General features: G+C 39.8%; 2 protein-coding genes across 2 annotated transcripts in view; one reads left to right on the forward strand and one right to left on the reverse strand.

The window, feature by feature from the left end:
- PITPNM3 (PITPNM family member 3) overlaps positions 1 to 12,280 on the forward strand; it is a 144,197-nt gene extending 131,917 nt beyond the window's left edge. The window contains exons 15-21 of the mRNA XM_019471787.1: positions 2,673 to 2,789; positions 3,480 to 3,596; positions 7,692 to 7,840; positions 9,829 to 9,978; positions 10,858 to 11,041; positions 11,445 to 11,573; positions 11,972 to 12,280. Coding sequence (XP_019327332.1) covers positions 2,673 to 2,789; positions 3,480 to 3,596; positions 7,692 to 7,840; positions 9,829 to 9,978; positions 10,858 to 11,041; positions 11,445 to 11,573; positions 11,972 to 12,280 — 1,155 coding nt within the window. The remainder of the gene's footprint in view (positions 1 to 2,672; positions 2,790 to 3,479; positions 3,597 to 7,691; positions 7,841 to 9,828; positions 9,979 to 10,857; positions 11,042 to 11,444; positions 11,574 to 11,971) is intronic.
- A 7,990-nt stretch (positions 12,281 to 20,270) lies between these two features.
- FAM64A (family with sequence similarity 64 member A) lies at positions 20,271 to 24,965 on the reverse strand. The gene is made up of 4 exons (XM_009278369.2): positions 24,675 to 24,965; positions 23,501 to 23,835; positions 22,598 to 22,693; positions 20,271 to 20,331 (listed from the first exon to the last, which is right to left on the reverse strand). Exons 1-4 carry the CDS (start codon positions 24,963 to 24,965, stop codon positions 20,271 to 20,273), a joined length of 783 nt encoding a protein of 260 aa, XP_009276644.2.
- Between the last annotated feature and the right edge of the window lie 1,546 nt (positions 24,966 to 26,511).

The following is a 26,511-nucleotide window of genomic DNA, read 5'->3' on the forward strand; positions in this document are numbered from 1 at the left end:
GACGTCCCATGGTATGGAATGTCCCTCTGGCCAGCTGGGGTCAGCTGTCCTGGCCGTGCCCCCTCCCAGCTTCTTGTGCACCTCCAGCCTTCTCAGTCGGTAGAGCATGGGAAGCTGAAAAGTCCTTGGCTAGTGTAAGCATTACCTAGCAACAACTAAAACATCGGTGAGTTATCAACATTGTTCTCACCCTAAATCCAAAACACAGCACTGTACCAGCTACTAGGAAGGAAATTAACTCTATCCCTGCCGAAACCAGGACACCCTCCCATGCCCCAGATCAGTATAACCCTGTATTATGTATTAATTTCCTCCTGTTTTTGAAGGAATAGGCTATCTCCAGCCTTAATTACATATTTCCCTAATAAATAGCAAATTATTAGCATACATTTGATAATAAACCAGCAGTTTGAAAGTACTGCTCCTGTAAGAAAATCAAGTCTCTCCTGTAACTATACTAGAGTATTTTGAGGCATTGTGTGCGCTGTCTCCTCAGAATTTATTTCTGAGTCATATGATGGGTCTCTTGTTCCTACTGTGTCAGTAATTAGTCAGCAACTCACAGTGACTTAGGGATAATGCAGTGCTCTGACCTCTAGAGAAAGTGGTGAGGGTGACCCTCACCCAAAAGCCAGTCACAAGCAGTTTAATTTGGATCAGTGTGTTTTTTACATCCAGTGAATGATGAAACAGCTGCTGCCAGGCAAATAGTAGAGAGAATAATGCAGAAAACTGCACAGTGACTTTTTTTTCATTAAATCAGTTTGGCAGATGTCAGTGTGCCTGCCTCTCTTGCAACACCTTTTAGCTGGTCTCTTGAGTATTAACTCCCTCCACCTCCTGCTCCCAGTGCTGGTGTCAATGGTGTTAGCTCCCTGGAGGCACACCTGGTAGCTCTTGGGAATGGAAGCTCAGAGGCCGAGTTCCCTCCAGTCCAGAACTGCTGCTGAGTCATACTGTGCAATTGTACCAAGCCCCCATCTTTATATGGCATTCTGTGAGTTGACTGTGCAGCAGACAGTCTGGCTGGTAACCAGAATGCTTGTGGAGTTTTTGATTGCTGTTTTTAATTTATGAAATTCTAAGAGTCCTTTAACCTCTTGCTGTCCTTTCAGAGCATCCTTTAGTATATCTGATTCCAGTCAAAATGTATCATTAAGCAATGCAGAATTTTAAAAGCTAATTTAAAAAACTTTGTTTATAACTAGCACCACCATAATCAAGGCAAAGCAGAAGTTGCTGGAGAGTTTTTCCATGAACGAGAACAGTGTCCAGAACAGGAATCTTATTTGATGCTCATCCCAAAGTAGAGGAGAGGTTTCTACTGGAAGTGACAAGATGCAAATCCCTGTTTTTTCTGTTCAAGAGCCCTAGATAATTGTACATAGATGTTTCTCCTCTCTTTTGCAGCTCTTACCTAGACAAGTCTTACCTAGACTTGTATGTGCATTACAGTTTTTAGAATTTAGTAAGCCCTTCAAGCATTTGGAACATGCCCATAAAGCAATATGTGAGCTTACAGCACTACATAAAGGACTGGTTAGTTCCAGCATAGTCTGGACATTCTGCCCTTGCTGGGGGTTAAGGTTAAGGCTAACTGCTCCTGTGGGCACATACATTTCCTGCACATGACCTCCAGTGAATAGAATTTATGACAATTTGTTAAAAAACACGCTGACCTCTCAGCATTACTATGATTTGTTGCAAGCCAACTGCTTTGCTAAGGCTGTGAATGCAGCAGGATTTTACTCAAGAGACTTCATATGAGACATCTTTCAAAGGGACTCTAGGCCACTCTTCCAGAGAGGGCACCCAGGGCGGAAAACTTCAGCACAGAAAACCAACCGTTCAACTTGAGTAATTTTCTGCTAGCTTGTGAAAGAAACAGACTAAGCTATTTCTTATTCAAAATGAAGTAGGCTCACGCTATCCGTGATCCCAGGGTGCAACCCACAGATTTCAGTAAGACAGGGCTTGTGGTTTCAATTGAAACAGGGCATAACCCACAGATTCTGTAATCTGTGGGTTGTGTCCTGAAATCTGAGTTGGACATGCAAGTTTCTTGGTAAGTGTGTGTTATTTAGGTTGTAAGAATGTGTATTTTGTATGACATATTAGGGTTCTGCATGTTCACAAGTTAAAGTCCTCTTATCTTCAGATGTTACTAGCCACAAGCCAAATCCTGAGCCTATCACCTACTGCAGTGGTAGTATCCAAAAGGGGATAAGAACTATTCTGTCTGGGTATATGTATAGAAAATCAATGCAGATGGAGTCAGGAATCTGACCTCTGCCCCATAAAGGACATTGAAAATTACTTTTGTGGTCTTAAGCTGCTTTACTGACTTTGCAGACCATGAGGAGACAATGTGACTGTCACTTGATACCTTACTAATGTTTTCACCATTTTCTCTGGAAGAATGTGCAAGCTCTGTTGTGAATGGAAAAGCTGTTCAATAAGTACTTGAGATTGTGTTGCCAACAGAGTGAAAGCAGTTTATTTGTCTGTACAATTAATGTGAACATATGGCCTGTACCTCTTTCTGCTTTCATTGTGCTTTTGGCTCTGCAGTGTCATTCGTCTGGGGCAGCAGTGTACTTTCCCTTTCTTTGCCAAGTACCGGGACTCCTCAGGCCACACGCTGTTTATTTAAAATATTAATATAATTTCAGGTGATGAGGTATGAAAATGTAAATTTCAAGGAAAATGACAGCCTGGATCCAGCAATGCTAAGTCCATCCAATCCACGAGAAAAATGGCTACGCAAAAGGACACATGTCAAATTGAGAGTAAGTATAAATCTGAATATCTATGGCAGCTATAGAACTTGGGTTTGGCAGCAATTTAAACAGAGTTTGATCTCCCAAAGCATGAGTTTACATAACTGAATATTACCAAAGAGCTGAAAACTGCTAACGTAATCCAGAGGCAAACAAATTAACAGTTAGGGAACAGGAACAATTTATTCTTGGTTTATCAGTACGTGTTGGGAGAAAGTATATTTCTTTCTTTAAATAACAGAGATGCCTTAAGTTTCAGTTAAGCAAAGAGGTGATTCTTCTACTTTCTTATATGCTAGATGAATCCATAACTCAGGAAAAAAATATTTTCTTCATTCTTCAGATGCCACTTCAGTTAGAAATGTCAGTTAAGATGCATGTGTTTTGCACATAATCGTGTGAATCTATGGCACCACTTGAAGTGAAGATAATTGGCATTCCCTTAAATGTTCTCTCTTATTTGGTCATCTTAAGCGCTCTCACTAGAAAGTCTATTCAGGAACCCACCATTACTGGAAACCTGGCTCCAGCTGAAATAGGAATGCAGTTTTGCTAGGTGCTCTAAGGTGCACTGTGACGTACCTCAGACACACTGTCCAGAACTGTGTTTCTGTGTCACTGTTCATAATAACATAATAGAGACAGTAGCCTCATTACAAAAGCAAATACTACCCTTCCCACCTTCTGTTCTTGTTTCAGAATGTGACTGCTAATCACCGAGCTAATGACGTCATTGCAGCAGAAGACGGTCCTCAGGTACTAGTTGGGCGCTTTATGTATGGACCTCTGGACATGGTAGCTTTAACAGGTGAAAAGGTAAAGTTTGAGTAATCAATTTCCTTATTTTTCTGAACCAGCTTTTACTAGAAACAGTTGTTGAATGTAGCACACATGTATAGTACCAGAGAAAGCCTTACAGTGAGGGGAAGTATGTCACTAGCCCCCATCACTTCAGCAAAAATGTGCTGTAAGTGGGCTTTCCTGATAGCTGACCTTTTTCCCAGCTCTCATCCTTCTTACATGATGCTGGCCATCTCCTCTGGTTAATGATGAGTATGCTGTGCAGTGATTTCTGAACCTGCCATCTGATTGTACCACCTACTGGAGGCAATTAACTTTTTGAGCAAGGAGGAAAAAGAATTTTGTAGTGGTTGGCAAATCACTAAAAGAAAAATGTATATCCTCCTATCCAGGTAAGACAACTAGATAAAGGAATAGGGATTCTAGAGGCTAGGTGGCTGCTGTTTCTCTTATACATGGAAGAGTAAAGATTAGTTTTAGAATTTAAGCAGTAATGTGACACGATTGGAACTGTCACTCCTAAAGCTGCCTGCAGTAGCCAGGCTTACAGCTAACAAAGCCAAGCATTAAGTGAACACATTTGTTCGTGTTCACTGAGACTGTAAGAATTTTTGTGGAAATTAACGGAGCAATGCTGCTGAGCTGAGAGTAAAACTGAAGCGTGGAGGCTTCACCTGACACTTGACCTGTTTTGTGGGTGCCCATTCTGCTGAGATGCAGCACTAACCTGACGCCTCTAGGGATCAGCCTGCTGATGGCATGCCTTCTTTGGAGTATATTTGCTAGTGCAAATGGCAGGGATGGATGTTTCTGGAACCATGTCTCTAATGACCATGCTTCTGTCACAGCTGGGCTTTGTTAGTCAACTCCACAAGACATAAGTGATGCGCTGCTTCTAAGATTTTGTCGTAGAATTCAGCATACCTTGTGCTGATACACATTGAACTGTCAATATAAGTTATGGTTACAATTTTAAGACCATCACTGCTTCAATCTTGTCCCATATGGTTTGTAAAAAAAACTTAAAGCAGCCCCATCACTTGAGTTTACATGCAAGACAGGATCACAGATTTTGTCTGATTTTGAAGATTTTAATCACAGCTCTTTATTAGCTTTTATAAATTTCTTCAATCTGATCACATTTCATTCATTGATAAGGTGGTTCTGGCACAATGATGAATAGGGCACCAAAGGGGTTCATAGTGGTCCTATGAAGAACACCACAATTGTATGGTTCCAAGACTTAATAATTTCCGCTCTGTGCCATTTCTCAAATGTAAGTTCAAAACATCAGTTAAATGTATCTGAGTGTATTGGATTGCACTGAAGGTCTTCAGTTAGATCTACAGTCAGGAGGACTGCAGATCAAAGCTGTGTATTTAATGAATCTCCTGGCATGCATTGTTTGTGCCTATATCATAGCAATGCCTCTGGTCAAAAGTTGGACACTCTTGTAACTGGTACAGTGCAGAAATTAGAAGAAACCATTTTTACCACAAGACCATTGAATCTGTCAAAGGAAAGGCTATCCCTCTCCCACCTTCCCTAGTGGGAATTAGAGGGGGGGAAGGATTTATGTCAATTAGCAGTGTGGCCTGCAGACTTGAACAGACCTTGAAGTATTAGTTTGCTTATGACAGGAGAGCCTGATCTGCTCTGTCACATCACAGTGCTATCCTCAGCAGGAGGAAATTTTCCTTGAACCTCATCTGCTTTGGGTGGCTCCTGTTGAGGCACAACAGAGTAGTGATAATCAGGATGAGGCCATCTGGTCAAGATAAGGGGACAGGAGCTTAAGCTTCTCTGAGAGTCTCTGCCAGTCATATACTCTCATGCACCCAAGGGACTGGCCACCTAGGTAATCTCAGCCTCAGTCTGTTGACCAATTAGAAAACGTTAATTAACCTGAGATGGGCTTGACATGCCAGTTTTTATTGAGACAAGGATCAGTCCTGGAGACTACCCTTGTTTTCCTGAATTCCTGAAATGGGCCTGTTGGGGTTTCTACAGGTTTGTAGACTGGATTCATTTTAGCCCTGGGTCTTTTACTAAGATGAATTTGGGCTGGTAAAAAAGACAACATATTCAGCGTTTTAGTGTGCAAATGCAAACTAGGTTGAAGATATATTTCAGCATTTCAGTGCTTTTCCTGAGGCCGGAGGTGCCTCTCTGGGATTTACTTAACCTATTATTTTCTGGGCATTATAGTCTAATGTTTTTCCTCCCTACATAGATTATTGTGTGCTGGCTGGTTGCCTTGAAGTCATATTCCTATTTCAGAAGGATAGGGATGAACAATAAGCTGTGTTTCTGCAGTGGTAAAACAGATGCATATTATGCTTGGGTATTGAATAGAATCCTGTCATTAAAATCTCTTGAAAGGCATTGCTGAGTGAAAATGTTAAGATTATTACGAATTATTGCGCTGGGAAGAATTCCATACTCAGTGATTGAATTACTGATAGTTTTTATTCTAATTTTGAGGGGTTTCAAAACTAATAGAAATACTATCTGTATTTTTTTTACACTTGTATGTTGTCCCTCCAAGGATCTCAACTAACTTTACATAAAAAGCTATATTTCATAATCTCTTGATGTGGAGAGGGAAAACTGAGCCAGAACAACTCAATGACCACAGTCAGCAGAATGCTGTTCTATTAGCTTTCACATTGATATTGAAAAAAGAAAATGTTGATCTGAAAGGACTATAGTTGTGCAGTTTTTTCAGAATGCCCAATGAAAACTTAAAAACCATTTTTCTGAACCACACATACACACACACACCCTGCCCTCATCTTTAATGGCTTGACTTGAGAAAATGCATTAAAGGGGAAGAATAGAAGGTAAGAACAGAATGGCTGAATAAAACAAAGCTAGAAGTATGATTCTCAAAAGAAAATATTTCTGTTCCTGATTAGGTCTTATATTCCTTTGCAGGTTGGAAGGAAGTTAGATTTTACCCTAGCAAATCATAAAAACGTTTTCCTTGGCCCTCTCTCTGCTAATGGTGCATTTGAAAGTTGGAAGTTCAGAATCAGTTAGGGTACAAAGTGAAGCTTTTCTCGTACTTATACTATCCAAGACTTTAAAGAGGCAGTTGGTACACATCTGTATTCAAACTGTGAATTCACTTTGCAGTCAAAAAGCAGAAGAAAGGAGTAAACCCATTGTTTGATCCTGATAACACTTCTGGTTCAGCAATACCTGTCATTTCTTCCCTTGCACCAAAGCTCATCCCTCAGAAAAACTCAGTTCTGAATTTCATCAGTTCAGAATAAATTTAGTGTTATTTATAGTTACATCCCAGTGTAACATCATTATGTCCAAGAGCAGCATATCTGCAGAGTTATTAAGATATCCACACAAACAGCGTGATCTCATAAGCTGCTGGCCAGTCTTGTAGAGTATCTGGCCCCATGTTGAGCACTGAAGAAGTCCACATAAACCTTGTATGCCTAAGTTCTGTGAAAATTGAGTACAGGAGGAGAGCTTTGCAGATACCTCCTTCAGATTTACTGATGTACTTATTGCTAAAAAGTGCCAGTTCAAGTCAAAGTACTTCATACACTTTATGTTCATTTTGATTAAATATTTCAGTTGAAGAAAACCATATTGATGAAACCTTTTGAAAAAAGAAAAATCTTGATAATTTGAAGTGTTTAGGTTTTACATTTGTAGGCAAGGTTATGATTTGAGGAAGATTTCATTTTGCTAATAACCAGATGAAATTTTCCATATTGTAGGTTTAGTATGCAAAAATGTAATATACACATGCAAGCTGAAATGATCTTTTTTCTAGTTTAGGCTTCCTGCCACGTTTCTGAGCTCTATACACCTGCAGTGTGTACACCTGCTTTCACACCTGCAGTGCTGAGTGCTTTAAATGATGAAGGCAATAAACTCTTGTACTGTGTGTTAGGAAGCATTTTCTAATTGAGAGGACCCTCTGTGAAGTTTTTACCAAGTTTTGTAGTTCCTTCAAACTTCCTTGTAAGCTTTTAGTACAAGCCATAGTTGGAGATACTAATGTGATCTAGGCTTGGCAGGCCTTGTAAATAGGGGGGGTGTTGCCTACTATCACACTAGATGACTGTTTTGTTGTTTTTGCAGGTTGATATATTCATAATGACTGAGCCATCTTCGGGTAGGTGGGTGTACTTTGACACAGAGATATCCAACAGCAGCGGCCGGATATCCTACAACATACCCAAACAGAAGAGACTGAGAGTTGGTGTGTATCCCATCAAAATGGTGGTCAGGTAATAGCTCCAAGCTGGAACTACAGCTGTGATGGGTTGTTGTGATGAGGAAGACACCAAGATGTGTAAGATTGAAGGGGGTGCGGAGGGAGATTTTGGTCAGTTAGTTATCTTTTCTTGGTCTTGTCACTGTGTTGTCAGCTTAGATTTGAAGCAGTGATCATCTGTTTACTGGCCAGTTTGGGGGTGCCCAGGCCACTGGGTTTATCCCTACTGCAACACAAATCCTCAGTACAATTCAATTTAGGAGCACTTGGTCTTGCAAAATATGGGGACTGGATGACTGTAATCAGTCTTCTTGTGGCAAGAGTGTATGACTTGTGATATTTTGCAGCCTGTTCATTGGGGAGAAGACTGCTGAAGGGTATAGCTTTTGTTCCTCAGCCTGATAAGAAGCTTTTCTTATGGAAATTAACAGTAGAGAGTGTACTGCCTTGCTCTCAGCCACCTGTTTATCTGTTGATGTCAGGCTGATGAAGAGTTAACGTTAATTCTGTACTCAAGACCATGCTTGTTCTAAATTGGGAAAAAGAAAAAAAAAACCCAGCACCTGAAAATAACAATTCATTGAAGTAAAATCAGTCAGCTCTCCTAGCTCTCCAGCATGTCTTAAAAATCTCTGTGCTAAGTAAAGCATGAAGAATGAAGATGTGTGAAATAAATTTTGTTGGACTGGGGTAGATGTGCTTTTAAAAAATCTTATGTTTAATAAAAATCCAGTTTGATTTAATACAGAATTTTAGTTTAACATTGCACTTAGAATTAAATTGCCTACCCACTTAGGAAGGAGCTTTACAGCTTCCTTTGAATCCCTTCTTTGGAGGCTAAATCAGTGAGATGAATTTAGCTGAAACAGAATGTGTTGTTACCCACCAGTGAACCAAGTCCAAAGTCAATTTACAATCTTATGTAGTGCTAATTGAGGAGGAAGAAATGTTTGACCTCAGTGTAATAGAACAGACAATCAATTCAAGAAAAGAGAGTTACTTAAAAACAAATTAAGGTGTATTCAGAACCTAAGCTCCCACAGGCTTTTAGACTGCAGGAATAAGTTTCAAACAGGAATGAAAGAAATTGTCCTGTCTTTGCTCACTAAGCTGTGCACACATATTGTAAGAATCTTCATCACCAGATATAAATTTCTAGATCATACAATAATCATCTTTCTAAAGGAAAGAAGATGTGGTCTTCAGATTACATTTTTTAGGGAACATGAGGTCATGGGATGGTAAGAGCGTTGGATCGCTTTGTGCTTTATTAGTGTCTTAATGTCCAGACCTCTTGGGGAAAATACATCATGAGGAGAAGATTGCATTTCACATGCCTTTCCATGAGAAAAGCCAACTATGATTGCATTTCTCTTTTGGTTTAGGTTTGGGGTTTTTTTTACTTTTCTGGATTGGCATTCCCATTGTAATTTGCAAGGATAGAGGGATGGGTAATGCTAGTATTACCAACTGTTTATCTAATGGAGAAAAGCTGATTTGTGTAAGTACATGCCAATAAAAGGTGCATATCAATTCTTCCCTTGTAATTTCTAATAATTTGCCAGTAACTGTAGACTGCCGGAAAAAAAATTTAGCTAATTTCTGTGTGCTATGTGTGTATGTATATGTGTGTGTGCATATATATAGCATTCATGTCTTATATGTGTACATATATAGGCATATATATACATATATAGGCAGATAGCATGTTTGAATAGTAGTTTGAGTACTTCAGGCTGTTTTGGTTTTTTTTTCTTTTAGATATTTATACACATGTGATTTCTTATTAAAGTCAGCTTCCAAATTTCTCTTTGGAAAGCTGTTTCCTAAAAGTGTAAGTTTTAATTGCCCCAGATAAGGCTAAAATCAGAAGCCCTATTTGACAGTCATTTTTGAAGCTGTAGATCCAGACAGATCTAATTTCAGGTCTTAACTAGAACGTGCAGAAAATACATTCTGACACTTTGCTTTTTAAATGTATTTATTGCTTTGACTCTCCAGAGGGGACCAGAGCAGTGCTGCAAGTTACCTGACTGTGCTTCCCCGAGGAATGGAATGTGTTGTATTCAGCATTGATGGTTCATTTGCAGCAAGTGTTTCAATTATGGGAAGTGATCCCAAAGTCCGAGCTGGGGCCGTTGATGTTGTCAGGTAAGTGAGGTTTGCACACTCCACTTTGTAAATCTCTGACTTTCCTGTTTGAATACAATAGGAAGGAAGCAGGCAGAATAGGTTTTTTTTTTTTACTAAATTAACAACAGTTCTTTAAAGGCCAGGATTCTTTGCAGATATATTTCTATATTTGCTTGGACATCAGGTCTGCCTGATTTTCAGAGGAATCTTAGCATACTGTGGTTTACTTTGACATTTGTAGTTTAAGTTGCCTAAAGATTAAAAGTTGCTTTTTGGGAATATGGCCTTAAAGTGTGTGCAGTGAATTAATAATGATTCCATGTGTTACTGTGATTAGCAAAGAGTATTTTGTGTTTCACTAACTTCAAGTAAGGACATAAGTCTACTTCAAAAATACCAAGTGCCATGAATGCAAGAGCATTTTTTGGAGGAAAAATTAAAAGGCCTTTTAATCCATTCTTGGAAGTCTGTTAATGTCACACTGGGTGGGGAAATACAGCTCTCATTTTGGAACTTGCATGGGAATGGAGGGTTGTCACTTTTCAAGGGTTTCCACTCCTTACAGCTGAAATGGCAGGAAATCTCATTAAAAGTTTCAGAGGTAGCAGGACTTGATGTGTAGCAAGGTCTATTCTAAATACATTTTTAAATGGCTGTCGTATTTTATATAACATATTGTATAAGAATCTCTCTTGCTTCCCTCCATCTCCCTCAAGCTGTAGTCATTGTTACTTAATTTCTCGATAGGAGCAGAGACTTAGGCATGCTGCTTTCCACTTGCTGAAGGATAACGTCTGACTTCTAACTGGGTCTGTGCTGAGCAAAGCAATGCTGACCTGACCTGTGGGTATTGTTTCTCTTTCTGCAGCTACATAATTTACCTACTGTTTTTGACAGGCATTGGCAGGACCTGGGATATCTGATTATCTATATTACTGGCCGTCCAGATATGCAAAAACAGCGTGTGGTTTCATGGTTGTCTCAACACAACTTCCCACAAGGGATGATCTTCTTCTCAGATGGACTTGTTCATGACCCACTGCGACAAAAGACCATTTTTCTCCGGAATCTCATGCAAGAGGTACTAGAAACCTGTTTATAGCCTTAAAACCTTTTTCCAGAGAATGTCATTCAGTGAAGTTAGAGATTTCACTTCCTTTTGAGCAGTAAATCTCACTGGCCATCACAAAGTATTTTTGCCATTCCTCATTTCTTTTCTCACTTTTTAAACAGCAAGGAGGGCTGATAAAGCATCCAAAGGGGCCTCCTGGCATGACAAATAAATAAATGAACTGCTTGCTCTTTCCTGTGTGCATATCTGTAGTTCTTGCTGGCATGCAGGCAGACAGATTTAGCTTTCTGTGGTTTACAGAATGAGGTTGTTAACAATGAACTCATCTGCTGCCTCATTGTGAAACAAGTGCCATCCTTGTAGTGCATGGTGTTCAATAGAGCGGTCACTTTGGAAGTAATATTTGTTTCAGTGCCACATCAAAATCTGTGCTGCATATGGTTCCATGAAGGATATTTCTGTGTACAATGTCTTGGCTCTGTCACCATCCCAGATCTACATAGTTGGACGATCAACAAAGAAATACCAGGCTCAGTGTCAAGTAAGTAACTCTTGCTTACTCAGTCAGGAAGTCCTAGGGGGAACAAGGAAATGCGTGCATGTGAATGCATGTGCAAACACACACACATACACACGATAAAGAGCAGAGACAATGTTTCAGAGAAAGAAGGGTAGTTTTGTGTGCAGATGATGCATTTTCTGGCAGGGTGAATAGTAAAGAGAATTGAGTATCATAAGTTGTATCTCCAAGTGCATGCATCGCATATTGCTCAATGACAAAATGGAACAGGTCGCTGAAAAAAAAAGTGAGGGGAGAGGAGTATTAGTACTCTGTAGCTGTCTAACTGGGATGCCAAAGATAGGAACTTAATTCCTCATAGAGCTCATAGGTCGAGGCAGCAGTAATTTGTCACTCCCTTTCTTTCCTTCCTATTTCAGTTCCTCAGTGAAGGTTATGCAGCCCACTTGGCCTCGCTGGAGTTCAGTCTCCATTCACGACCCAAAAAGAACAACTCTCGGATGATCTTGAGAAAAGGCAGCTTTGGCCTCCACTCCCAACCTGAGTTTTTGCGCAAGAGAAACCATCTCCGCAGGACTATGTCTGTACAGCAACCTGACCCACCTTCTTCGAACCCCAAGCCAGAGCGTGCCCAGAGCCAGCCCGAATCAGACAAAGATCATGACAGGCATTTGCCCTCCATTGCTTGGGTTCGAGGTGGAGTTCATAAATTTGAATCTGTTTCCTAGGAAGCTTGGGAATATAGATCTTGGGTGCACCCCCTTAAACTTGTAGGCATGCCTCAAAGATAATATTTAGGCAGCTTCAAACTAAGAGATGTAGAGGGGAACCTGTACCTCGGAGTCTTCCCTGCTCTGGAATCTGCCTTCTTACACCAACTGGGGAACTTCCAGTTTGTTCCTCTTGACACATTTATTGGGAAATTTTAAAATAATCTAAAACGATCGCAAGTGCTTATAACATCAAAGCAACAGGAAATATCTTTGGTTATTTTTTACAACAGATATAATAAAATGTGCAATAAGAGAAAAAGCTGTAACAGGCTGATTTTACTCAGAAGGATTATGGTATCAGCTAACTAGCTGCACCCAAAACAGTATAAACAGTAGGTCCCATAGGTTGCAGAGAAGGTTTACATTTTAAACATTAAATAGTTGTATCTGTTTCCACTTCACTTTTGATAAAGCGATATGCTTGCAAGGGAAGCAGAGGTAGGAACTACAATAATGGGTGGTCAGGATTTGTACAGCAAGATGCTTTTTGGGTGCCTTAAACCCAAGATTTCCTTTCAGCTTACAGTGTTGGTCAGCAGACCCCAACATGGGCACTCGTGTTTGTGTGAGGTGCTGGACATCAAGTAAATGGGAGAACTCCACTTATGAACCAAATCATAAAAAACTTCATGTTAGAAATAAACGTGTCTGCCACAGTTTGAAGCAGTTAGTGTTGCTGTATACAAAGTAATGTGCAAGTGTACAAAGATCACATTGTTTTGTGGAACTTGGTGACTGTGCAAAATGTGTGGACTACTCTGAGTAAGGAGATGGCTCTGACCATCGCAGTCCAAAATGTATGGACTACTCTGAGCAAGGAGATGGCTCTGACCATCCAGTCCGAGAGATCCTAAGATGGTAAGCTAAAGGGAGCCCTTTTACTAAGGGATCTGCAAACTTCAGAGCAATCACTTTTTTCATTATTCTAACTAGAATCTTTAAACTGAAGGAGAAAAAAAGTAATGGAATTCCTATGGGGAAATTGTTTACCTTCTCATGCTTTATAGCAACTGCTGTGTTAAGACAATCTGTAGCATTCAGAATTACAGCATTTGAGCTTCAAAGAATGGACGTGCCAAATTGCAGGTGCCAAATAGACATTTTCCTACTGATGTAAATTTCTCTCGGATTTCTCAGTGAACTTACTAGAAGTAAAATGTGTGTAATTTTCCCTAAGTGGTAATATTTCTAAAGTGTTGTAGTTAGTTTAACATAGTAGCAATTTGCAGATTCTTCATGCAGATGCTTCCACTGCACTAAATTCACCAAGAGAACTTTCATGACTGAACTGAAGCATGTTTTAAAGCCTGCAATGAAGTTACAAGTGCACATAAAAAAACCTTTTCTTTAAAAGTTAAAACCAGACTATTGACACTGAGAAAGCTTGAAGTCAATAGGAGATTTCTTTTTCAGGTTGGTTGGTTGGTTTGTTCTTAATTTCAAGAAGTTGGGGCTGAGAGGGTGTCATGCCTTCCCCCCCCTTACTTTCAGGTTTTCCTAGTCTGTAGCTAGACGAGAAACAGTCTCTCAACAAGTCTGTTGGCTAATGATTTTGAAAGTTGATATGTAAAGCGAACAAGAAATGCAGTGGAAAACTATTAAGACAGTGCAGAAGTAAACCTAAGTCTATACTCCCTATTCACCCAAAAGTTTCAGTGTGCTTTTTGAAGGGCATAGTAATGTGGCTTTTTGCCTTAAAAGGCAGCAAAGTAGCTCACAAATGGAGATCTTTGATTTATTTTTTTACATTACTTGGCAAGATTGTCAGTTACCTATTTCAAACTTCCTGAAAGATCTCTGGCACATCAGTAATTTGTTTTTTATAATGCTTCCTTTAAGGGAAGGGGTAATCCTTGCTGAAGATTTAGGAAAGATACTAAAAGTTTGGTAGCTCACACTAATTAAGAGTAGGTAACTACATTACAGGGGGCTGGGGTTTTATGCTCTGTTGCCAAGTCAGCCAGTTCAAAGCTAAATGAAAGATATCCACAAACTACATTGAAGCAGTCTTCAGGTTTACAAATGCTTCCCCAGTAGTATCACACCTAGTTCTTTAACCCACAAACTTGGAGGAATTATTCTGTGTTCTGTCTTGGCCCACTGGGTGTATAATTCTAATCACATAGTCCTTTTCTTCTCCTATCCTCTGCAGCTAGGAGGAGATTGCACAGGTACACCAGACTCCATCTCCCTCCAGTCAGTTCACTGTTAGCATGCTCCTGCTTGTTAGTTTTAAATAGGTGCGGGAATCCAAGGTTTGTGAGGGAGGAACTCACTAGGCAAATTTTAAATTTGCTGAGGGGACCTAAAAGCAACAGTGATTGATTGCAAAGTTCTTTTTAAGCACTGAGGTGTTGTATAGCATGTCTCCTGACAGTCATCACTGTTCGTGCTGCAAAGTTCAAAGCTAACGTTGCTTTAGCCATCTACCTCTATCATCCAAGAGACTCCAAAATCTATTTTTCGTTTTAAGTTGCTGTAGTAGTAGAAAGGCCTACTTCCTTTCAAAAGAGGGATCTGTGTGCGGTTCTGTGACTGTATTAAAGGAAATAGCGTCTGAGCACAAGGTTAGAGAAATCTCCTAGGTTGTTAAGGTCTCTCTTTTATTCTTGCAGACACAATGTCATTTTGCAGGGTACCATGTCATGAAAACTCTGATTTTGTGTATTTCTGTTAATAACCGGGTCACCTTTACAGTAGTCACTGTGCTGGCTTCTCTTAAGAATATTATGAGCTAATAGTAGTAAAACAAATGCTAGCGTGTGTGCATGATTTAGAGTGGTAACAATTTCAAAGTTTCTACACATGGGATTGAAATCAAGCTGAAAATATTTTCCCTGACTTCGTTTCCTACAATATATGAGAGCTCACGTGGCCTTTGCATAATTCCAACACTACTTATTGCTCAGGGATAGAATGGTTTATCTCCTGATCACATGCCTCCAGCTGAGCACTTTGGCAAACAGTGATACAGGCATTAGCTTGGATGTTAAGGCTTCATGTTGATTAGGAGCTGATCTTCTGAAACATCAGAGGCCAGATGCATTTGTTTTGAAAGCACTAGCCAGTTGCCACTAAAATGGTAAAACAACTTCTGTTGGAGTATGAACAAGATGAGTGTGATTTTAGACATCTCACAACTAGGCTGACAGTTCAACAAATATTCTGTGGCAATGGCTGGGGACCTCATGCATGTTGAACCACTAGCTTTTTTTTTTTTTCCCCCGCAGCTATGCTTTGGGCAATCTCTGAGGTTTGCCTGATGAGTCACTAGATTTATAACATAATTTTTCAATCGTGTTTTTTCTTAAAACATTTCCTTCCAGTCAGAGTTTTAGTTACACACTGTCCACATGAAGCCACATGCAGTGGTTCATGGGTATTCAGTTTGCAATTGGATTTCAATTTTACTTGTGCTTTCACAGCAGGATTATCAGTCCTCCTAAGCAGGCCATTTGCTGAGGATAAGCTTGATCATACAGTCGTCTTATTCTCTGTTTGCAAGTCCTCATTGCTGCAGTTTCTGTGCAGTCAGCACTTACTTAAACTTTATAGGCTATGGAAATGTTAAAGCATACAGAGAAGGGAAAGGGACAGAGAAGTCAGGCAGGAATGGTGGGTGCCCAAGGAACACAGGTTAGACTCATCAGTAGTTTCAGCACCTTTAGTGCCTCCAGTCTGTTACAGAAAAGCACATTCTTTTAACCTGCTGAATGGAGGAAGCATAAGTGAAACTGTAAAACACAAAACTGTTATTCCAGTGGGTGCTAAGTCAGCAGTGCAAGTCAGTGCAAAGTAGGCCACAGTTGGAAGCATTTACTTTTTTTGCCCTATTGATAGGGATCCAGTTTTAAATTACTGTAAAAAAATGGCTGTGATTAATAGCAGTGGTAGACTTATCTGAGATATTGTGAAAACACACCTTCACAACTGTGGTGTTTTGTTTGTGTGTGTGTGTAGCTACTGGAAGACACCTTAAGTGAAGTTTTGGTTCTGCTATCACAGCAAATTTGTAACCAGTATACTTTTTAAGAAAAAAAACCCACAATGATTGTTTATTCAGTTTTGTTGTCTAGTTAGGTAAGTTTGAAAAAAGATATCATTGTATAAAGAGTGCAGAATATTCCACAGACCTGAGTAGTGATATTGATCCAAATCTGCTTATTTATTTTGAATAACTTTTTTTTTTTTTTTGAAGTGTTTGCATACACTAGTGCTCTTGGAACAGATTCTTGCTTGACCAAAGTTCTCCTGTTTAGTTTTGTGGCATGGTTTATATATAGTCAGCATAAAATTTTGTTAGGTGTAAAAATGACATGGCATTGATAATTCTTCTCGTTCATTGGGGTTCATGAGAGCTGCCATTTTGATTTGTTTATGTGAACATAGAGTCTTAATTCTTACAGATTACTTCACCTGTTCCTCTAGTACCTAGGGAAGTCACTTCTAAACAAAGTTAAAACTTTCACTGGTCATGTAGAAGTGGAACTATCAGTAAACTAGAGAAAAAAAAAGGACACACCTTAATCTACTATTAAAATAAGCAGAACGACGACACTTTACCTGGAAGCTCCACCATTCTGCAAAATAGCCTTTGTTTGCCATTATTAGTGAACTGAACAAGTTGTCCCATTTATACATTGCAGTCTTTAGGCCAGGGCAGTACTAATGTGTGTATTTACGCAAATCCCCAATACTTAGATCTATTGTATCATCATGTACTTCACGGAATAAATTTAGAAGGGGAAAAAAGATTTTTTTCCTTCTTTCTATATTGTTTCCTGTCCTAAATTTGCTATAAACTTTGTTTATAAGCATTTTTAATAATACCTGAAATCAATAGGTATTTTCAGTTTCTAAAATTTGTAAGTGCAACAATTGTTACTGAACAAATAGGATTTTCCCCACCTTTTTTCCCCACTCTTGCATCTAAGCCACAGAAAGGTGAGTACATCATAAAAGTACTAGATGATTGGAGTATGGACACCTTTTTAATAAGCTCATTGGCTTAATAATGGAGAGAAGAGATTGTACAGTGCAGTTTCATAATTCTTCTCATTAGAGCTTGAAATGTGGGATCTGAACTCAAGATTTCTGCATTGAATTGTTCATTTCAGGCATGCAGGGGAGAAAGTGACACTTTCCATCCTCTGGAGGTGGTTCAGGATAGAATTCCCATAAACACAAACCTTGCCAACTTAACTTATCTATCTCAGTTTCTCTAAGAGCAATGATTCCTCATGTGTTCATAGCTTCAGCAGAAAATGTGGGTTTAACAAGGTAATTTGACTTCCATGATGTTTAATCACTCAAGTGTAAATATAAGTTCCTACAGATGATCCTAAATTCAGTCCCCCATAAAAAATGGAAGTAATAACACATTTTTCTGGATGAAAAGAGCTCTTTTTTTTTTTCAGAAATAAGAAATGGCCTGGAGCAGCTAGAATCCTGTGCCATGGATTCTGGAATTGAAGTCAGGTGTTGGTAGTTCCTCTTTCCCTCATTTTAGTTCAAACCCAAGGTAAGGGGATTACAGTTTACCCCGTATTTGTATTTATCTCAATGAGCTACCTTTGAAACTGGATATAATTGTGGGGGATGGGAGAACATGAAACAAATTTGACAGTTCATTTCTCATTTGTAAGGATGTACAGAACTTATGGGGGGGGAAAGAGAGAGAAAGGCAGGTTTATTGTGACGTGCTGCGAGATGGTATACCAGAGATTATAATGTTGAAACATAATTTACAGATTAGAAGCTTTAAAGATAAGGTTATTCTGGGAGGACTAGTGTAGGGCCCAGAATGGCAGTCCTCTCACAGAACCCCAAGCCTTCTGCATAACTTATTTTTCTATGTGGGGGAGGGAAGGGGGCAGTCCACTTACACCTGAATTCATACAAGGAAACTTGAAATTGTACATGTTCTTTCAGTCTATAGTTTTATTAAGTGCATACTTTTAAATATTGTTTGTCAGTGAGAAGGTTCTATCTGGTGACAAATGTTTATATTTCTTATGGCTGCCTTGTAAAGATTCAAAAATGTACAATAATGAATTTCTTAATATGAAATAAGGAGTAAGATTTCTACAACTGGTATAGATTTTGATGTGAGCTGGTTTTTAAAATCTTGTAACAGATTAGTCACTTAAATAAAACCTTCCTTACTTTAAGCAAACAGTGTCACTGATTTTCTTACCAGTGATGTGGGAAGTATTAGATCATCATTGTACATGTCCTAGTAGCCAGTGGAAACCGTATAAATAGAGGCTGTTTAATACATCTGACTATCAAAAATAATACTTAGATTGGAGGTTGACTTTTCAGAAAACTCAAACCCTCCTTGCTTTTGAAGTCATATAAGAAAATATTTCAGTAATGAGACACCGTCTTTGTGAAAGCTTTATAGAAGTAGTTTTAGTACATGCAAAGAATAACTTCAAGCTACTGTTCCATATAGAAAGGTGGTTAAAAAAAAAAAACAAACAACAACAACGCAAAACACACAAAAACTACATCAAGAAATACCACAAGCTAAAAGCTCTCAGTCATCTGAAAGCCTGGAAGTCAGGGCTGTTTTCATGTTTCCAGGCCTCATTAACTGTTTCAATATTTTAAAACAGTCTAGCTTGACAAGAAAAAAGAACAATCGGGGGCAAGTTTAAAATCAGTACTTAACACGTACATCAGAACTGAGCATGACTGCTTCCCATATTTATACTTAATACCATTAAAATCTTAGTAGTTCCAGTTTTACTGAATTACACATGCATCTTAAGAATTATCAAGTAGAGCAAAGTTTCCCAAATCAATCTTTTGTTTGAAGGTTCATCTTAGAGCGAATGTAATCTGAGAAGCCTGCACAAAGCTGCTACCATGGAAAACAGCCCTGGCATTGAACTCTAGAAGCTTGAGAAATCTTTGCTTTAGTTTGAAAGATTAAACTTTGTTAAACTGTGAATCACCTACCAAAAAAGGCTTGTCAAATGAATGTTACTTTTTTCAAAAAGTAATTAGAAGCAAAATACAGGTATCAAATGCTTAGTATACTTCATCAAATAAAATACCTGCACTGTGATACTAGCTAATAACAGTAGTTGTAAGAGATTACATTAATTGTAGTAACCAATTTCTGCATATAACTAAAGGACAAATGTTGTATAAAAGCAATGTTTAACTCAACTGCCAAGATGCTATTTAAAGCAGCAGCAAGAAATGACAAAGTTGCTCTGATTTGTCTGGAACCCAACTACTTAAGATAGGATTAGTTAGGCTAGTCTAATAGCAATCCTTAAGGCCATGAATTACAAGTCCTAATGTGGCTCCTCTCTTGTGGCGTGAGTGACTTCACAGAAACCCATTGCCTTGGAATGGCAGTTGTGGTCAGAACTCAAACAATCCACTACTGTTTCATTAACTTCCAGTTAAACATGATGTTTAACTTTTGGTTTGTTCATATACAGAAAAAAATTATTAGGTTTTCAAAATAATGGACCAGTACTTTTACTATGCAAAGTACTCATACTAAAACTCATGGCAATCAGATACCAGTCTAAATACTACCGTTACCTATGATCACCCTTCATAAGTCTGTGGCCCTTGCTCTGGCCATTCCTACTGGTCAGTTCAACATAAGTTTCAAAGTATTTACTGCCTTATGAAAGTCAAATTCAAGATGGACCCTCATCTCAGCAGGAGATAATACACTGTGGTACAATTTTGGTTCTCTTGTTCACTTGAAAAGAGAAAGCAAGGGAAGTCCTGAGCTGCTTTGTCAAGAAAGATTATAAAATGTAATGGCTTGTTCAAGATATAGAGTGCACCCTTTCAAGTGCTCCTTTATATATACTCATAAACTAACAATAGTTACAGCCATCTCTGTCGAGGTACCAAGTGCTCGATGGAGTTTCTTTGCTCGCCTCCCGATAGCTTGAGAAAGTTTCCAAGATCAACGCGCAGACTGTAAGTTTTGTGCCATTAGATAGTAGTAGTTTGATACTGCGTTTTGCCTGCAGAAGAACAAGACTGCCATTAGCAGCATGAAGTCAGTAAGGTTAATTAACTGGTTGTCAGGCAAATTGCTGGAAAACTGTTAGATGGGAGCAAGGAACAAGTCTGGGATCTGTACACTTTCACTGTTTAACAGTTTTAAAGACTAGCAAGAGAATATTTTGTTACCTTCAGTGAGCATAAATGGCAGTACACAAATTAAGTACTGCAATACTTCAACTAGCAACAGGAGCATTTCTTGTGATGTAATCTAACTCATTAAAATGAAAAACATTAGAACAATACATGGAGCTGGCAACTATAAACAGTTTGAGATCAAGGTTTGTTTCATCATGGAAAAGATGAAAAGGGAGCTGTAACACTAAAACTCATGGCAATTGGATACCAGAGCAGAAAGTCATATGCAAGACTGTAAGGGCACCTCCAAAAAAGTTTATTTCACAGTTATTCCAGTAGTCAACCTACAACCCAGCCAGTGACAGAGCATGTTGTATGCATCTACACATGCAGGAGAACTGGACCAAATTGCTTAGTGGAAGCAGTACACATCACTGTTTAAAGCTTCAGTCAAGCATTTGAAACTGCTCTCATTTTTCCTGAAACATTACAGCAATCAACTTCTTACACCTATCTTTGTTGCTAAAATAGGACATAGTATTCAGGATGTAACTTTCCCTTTAACAAAAGGAACAATTCCAACATAACAGGTAAAGATATTAATGTCACAGTACAGATCTCAGTGAAGGTAATAGAGGCATTTACCTGGTAATGGTTCAATGTATTGACACTAGAAGTGATGTTTAGAAACTTACAGCAAAGAATTCCTGTTCCCATCCATTTAGGTACAATCGCTGTGTTTAAAAATGCCAGCAATACAGGTATCAACTGCTGTTATTGTGATAGCATCGTCTTAACTGCTAAGACAATGCTAGGGATGGAAAAGACAGGCTGTAAAATTAGACATCTCAGGATAATAGTTTGTTCTGTCATGCTTTGTGATCTTCATTAGTAATCAGTGAGAACTGAGGTCGAATGACAAAGACATTAGTACCAGTAGTTTTCTGGTCTGGAATGAGAAAAGCTGCTGTTTGCATAGAAGCCCAACTTAAGGTTCATTGCGAACCCACAAGGTTTCACTAATCCACAACATAGAGGTGAAGTTTCACAACTGCACAATGATCTGCTGTAGCAGAGACAGCTGCAGTGAATATGAGGGAAGAACCCTGTGGTTCTGCATAATAATACTTTAAAAAAGCATGAGTTAAGCCTTTCTCTCTCCAAACAGCAGGTTTTCTCTCCACAGATGCATGCAGGTATAGACAAGGTAAGTGAACAGCTACTTTACCTGGTTGATACTATCTTCAGTTACGAATGAGAGAAACTGTCATATCACTAACAGATGGGAGAATATTAGGAGTGAGATTTAGTGAACTTTCAATGGATATTATGATTAACTTAATACAGGATTTAACCTATAGTTACCTAGAAATGGACCCATTGGTAAAAATTGAATTTTTGGAATTACATAGGATTTTAAGCCCTTACGTCTTTGTAGATAAAAGTATTTAATGCTAAGCCCTCTCTAGAGGTTTTTAGGTGCTTGACATTTAATTATTGAATGCTTGACATCGAATGTTCTAAGAGAGGAAGAGGTTTAGGGAATTGCCCTGTGACAAGACTTCTGACCTTTAGTTTTTACTGTCTTAATATGTCTAATTCAGAATTACATAACCTTTACAAACACAGCAGCCTACCACCTCATGGATTAACCAAGGTGTTGTATAAGAGGCCTCTGCATCCTCAAAATTTTTTGAGTTATGGGTACCATGGACTATTTGTTAACATAATGCTATCTAATAAAAGGATTTTCTTATAAGTGTGCAGGCACCAATGACAGTGTCAGTACAATGGGATTCCTCCCCCCATCCCCCAGCCTGGATTGGCACCTCTTTTAGACAGAGGCAGGGAGCTACTGTTCTCACACAAGGTCAAAGGTAGGCTCTTGCTGGGAAAAATCTGACTTCCACAGCAAGAAACCTGAAGACAAGGAGAGCATTTGACAGGTTTTAGAAGCTGCAAGTCCCAACTGCAGATATAATCTGCACAGGTATGTTGAAGAAAGAAAGGCTCTGCTACATTACAGCTGAGAAAGTTCTGCAACTATTCCTCATCCTGAGTTACAGGAATCACTTAGCCTGCAATTGGCAATGTCCAAGTGGGAAGTAACCTGTTGCTAAAAGTTGAGGGACAGTTAGCGGTATTTACCTCTCCTGTTGCACAATGGCATCATCAAATGCCTGGGAGATATGCTTCAATTGGCAAATCCCTGAGGAGACCAGCTCCAACTCGCAGTCAAACTCTCTGCAAACAGAACAGTCATTACTAAAGATCAAACAGGACAGACTGACTAGGTGTCGCTATCCAAGCCTCTATCCCTGCAGTAACAACTCTAGTTACCTCCAGACTTTACCCAAAGAAGTTTAGGGCTGTAGCAATCATGCTCTTAATTCCACTGACCAACTGCTTCACATCTCCATTCATCCCCAAGATGCTATCTTCCAATTCAAACACTGGGTTCAGATTCACAAGGCTTGGATTCAGCTTCTAGCTTTGACATTTCTCATGTGACTTTGATCAAAACAAAAACTTATGTGTGCATTATGAAGTATTTCCCTAGCTCACAACCCTTTATCTCATTTGTGTTAAATCTCTGAGGCAAGAATCTCTCTACAAAGAGCTCAGCATAAGCAGAGCTATTCCAGGTATCTTTGCAGTACATAAAACAACTTTGGAAAAGTTAGAGCTAAGTAGAAGTGAGAGGCATTGAGAGCATTTTTCTTTACCACAAGGGCATCAGCAAAGAACTCAGGTATGTCCTTAGTGTCAGATGGGGACTGGTGCTGAGAAACATGGTGTAAACTTACCCAGTGGGAGAATGATTTTTAAAAAGTTCTTGTCACAGCACAAAATTAAGTTTCATGTTTCAGCTTTATGCAGTGCTCAGTCCCTGCCTATACAGGGACATGTAACTACCTTCTTAACTATTGGAACAGCACACCCTTTCAGTGGAATAGGATAGCAACCTTAGTATCTTGCCTTTCACCTTACAAAATACTCTAATAACAGTAATAAAAAAAGGAGTAAGATTTACAAAAGAATGTGGCTTACATCTTTCTGCTGGCAGGAGCAGGTGATGAATAAGGGCTCTTCAGTGCTGCTGCTCTTCTTGATCTCCGGAGAGAGACAGCATCTTTACCAAGCCAGGATGAGAAACCCCTCCATTCTCTATATTCTGACATCCTTGCTGGCCCAGGCAAGGCTCTTCTGCTGGATCTTGGAGTGCCTTTGGAACTGGCTGCTGGAGTAACACTCTTCTTACGGCAAGGGGTTCGAGGTGTAGTACTTCTCTTCTTGGTAGAACTGGTTGCACAGCTTCTGCTGATGGATTCAGCTGGAAAGGTCACCATTGAGTGTACTGGGCTTTGGCAAGACTTCTGTATTTTCTGAAAAAAGCATTAGACAGACATGTTATGCTAAATGAACTCGATTAGTCTTTCTGGTTCCAAACTCTAGGCAAGGAACATTTGAGCTGAATCCCTAGCTTTCATTCTCATATCAGGTTTAGTCTAGCATGAATGCTTCTCAACCCTCTGTACCTATTTGTGTTGGAGGAATCATTTGCTCCACCAATCCCTGGAACTTGTCAAGGACTTCAGCAGGCATTGGAACAGAGCTCCTGCTGCTCTTATGCAGCAAAGAGCCAGCCTCCCTAACATACAATTAATGTGGTTAAAATCAGAGGTCTCCACCAAAGGGAAGTGCAAGTTCGAGTTTGGTACCCTGCTACCATCTAGCATTTTTTGTCAGTCCAAATTTAGATTGACTGTAATGAAGAACATGCTCATAAATAGTATGGGTACAGGAAAAGGAGTAAAGAAAAATAATAATCTAAAGGGCTACACATTTCTCAGAAACAATTCTTTGCAGGCAATGGTGGTCTCTATCCACCTTCCTCCTTGTGAAGGCTGCTCTGCCATACATGATGAAATACAGTAGGGGAAAAGCATTTATTTAGTAATAAAAGCTCTGATGAAACTATGTCTCATATTTCTTCTTTTCACCTTCCTCCCTGTTCTGCCAGATCCATAATTTGCCTGTCTATACTTCAGCAAGGATATTAAAGATTTTACTAGTTAGTAGCTACGAGACAACCATTACGGTGTGCAAGTGTGTGGCATAGACTCTCTGGAATACAGCATTCTGTACAGAGTCCAGAAATCTTAGTACTGAAGTTGAAGCAAAAACTAAACTCTATCCATGCTCCACTGCAAAGGCAAAGTACCTGGGACACTGCTCCAAAAGCATTTTTTGCTGTTCTTTTAATACTCTGAAGAGTTTGGCACTTCTGTCTTGCTTCCAGACTCTCCCAAGTTGGGGTCTTATGAAAATTCAGCTCTACTTGCTTTAATGGTACTCGCTTCCTTAGAGACATGCGGATGGTATTGACAGAACTCAAAGAAGCCCTTCTCTTGAATTTGTCGGGTACAGGGCTCTCATTCTCATCGAAGTCTGCTAGGAGCTGGTGTTTCCGCCAGGCCATTGTTGCCTTGACATTTTGGAGCACAGATACCATCTTGTTCCAGTTCTTAGTCAACCTTATTTCTAAAACAATCAGAATGAGAACAAGAATTAGACAGAACAAGGTACAGAGCAGTGTGAAAAAGGAGAAAAGGAAATTGCTATACAATAAATTCAGTTACATTTGCCTGAAACAACAAAGTTAGAGCTGAGCAGACTTTTACTTGGAGGCATGAAGGAGAACAGCATTGATTTCTACAGATGTTTATGTCTGTGCATGTCCATGAAGAAGTCTTATACTGCATTTCCAGCACTGGACATCAGACCTGGTAAGCTGTGAGACTCAAGCTTGTGAGGTAGCATGCTCTGTAACTGAAAGTTTCTTGTTGGTGTCTCAGACTAAGGTCTCATATCCCAATTTTTTGCCTTCATTAATCAAAACAGCCTTACACTGCCAGACAAGTTTACACAGCCGCTATTGTCTCCTGCCTGAGTTGCCAGCTGAAGGCTCACACTTAAGTCACAGTTATGACTGTGGATACGTAAGTCCTGAAATGGACAGGATTGTTACTGGCAGAAGACATTGGTGGGAAAGGCTAAAATGCCTGTTATCTATATGATATATTACAATTTAAACATATATATATATAATTCTTCATTTTCACTAGCTATCAAGCTAGGATACTGCTAGCGAATTCTAAAAAGCAATTGAAGTGCAAATGTATTTGAGCAATCTGAATTGAGAGTGAATTAATTTTACCAATGCTTCATTGCAGATTACTGTTAATAAAAAAAAATGGGAGGTCTCTACCATCATCATACCACATATTAGGAAAGCCTATCGAGATGCCTTACAATCTCTGGTCCCCCAAATTGTCTCCATCTCTCACAAGTGTCCTTATTTGTGTCAGAAAGCAATAAGGCTTATTGAAATCTTTTAATCCTGAAGATGTTTGGGATATTAACACCTTTAATGCAGTCCTGCATGTGGCAACAAGGAAAGGCTAGTAGTCAGGCAACCAGTCGGTTCTCTTACTAGCTCACAGCTTACCCAGCTTTCTTTTGATAAACTGCTAACTACTGTTGATTAATTTATGCTAGAAAATATTACCCAGGTGAACCGCCCAGAAGGGGGGAGCTACCGTCCCAGGGTTACATTTATCCGTTATCGAACTGGCATGGCACGATACAACGTGGCGCTCCAGTTCTCCTAGAACCCACGGCAAGACTACAGGCAGCTTCTGCGCCGGGCACCTTACACGTGCCTGCCACGGTAACGGGACGGGGCCCCTGCAGCTCACCCACGCAGCTTGCGCTGCTGGGGCAGGACTTCGCTCTCGTGACTGGCACTCCCCGTGCTCGCTACTGGCAGTCGCGGCCGGAACCGCCCGTACAGCTGCGGCCTGGCTAACAGCACCGGTTCTGCACCGCGGGAGCTGACACGGCGGCACAGGGCAAGCCCAGCCGACACCGTTATTTCGCCCGCCAGGGACGGTTGCAACAAGAAGTGCGAAAGGCGACGCCGAGGCCGGAGGAGATCAGCTCAGGCCTGTTGCACGGCCAGCTCAGGCCTGGCCAGGAAACGCGGGCCGCGGGCCGCG

This window comes from Aptenodytes forsteri, unplaced genomic scaffold (genome assembly GCF_000699145.1).
Source record: "Aptenodytes forsteri isolate BGI_AS27 unplaced genomic scaffold, ASM69914v1 Scaffold66, whole genome shotgun sequence".
NCBI classification, from domain to species: Eukaryota; Metazoa; Chordata; class Aves; order Sphenisciformes; family Spheniscidae; genus Aptenodytes; species Aptenodytes forsteri.

What these genes read in the sequence shown, in the direction of transcription:
- FAM64A (XM_009278369.2), bottom strand. Translation starts at nt 24,965, where the DNA reads ATGGTATCTGTGCTCCAAAATGTCAAGGCAACAATGGCCTGGCGGAAA. An exon ending in GCTCCTGCCAGCAGAAAGAT is followed by an intron (nt 22,694 to 23,500) that starts GTAAGCCACATT and finishes TTCTGTTTGCAG; the next exon opens with AGAGTTTGACTGCGAGTTGG. An exon ending in GCCATTGTGCAACAGGAGAG is followed by an intron (nt 20,332 to 22,597) that starts GTAAATACCGCT and finishes GTTCTTCTGCAG; the next exon opens with GCAAAACGCAGTATCAAACT.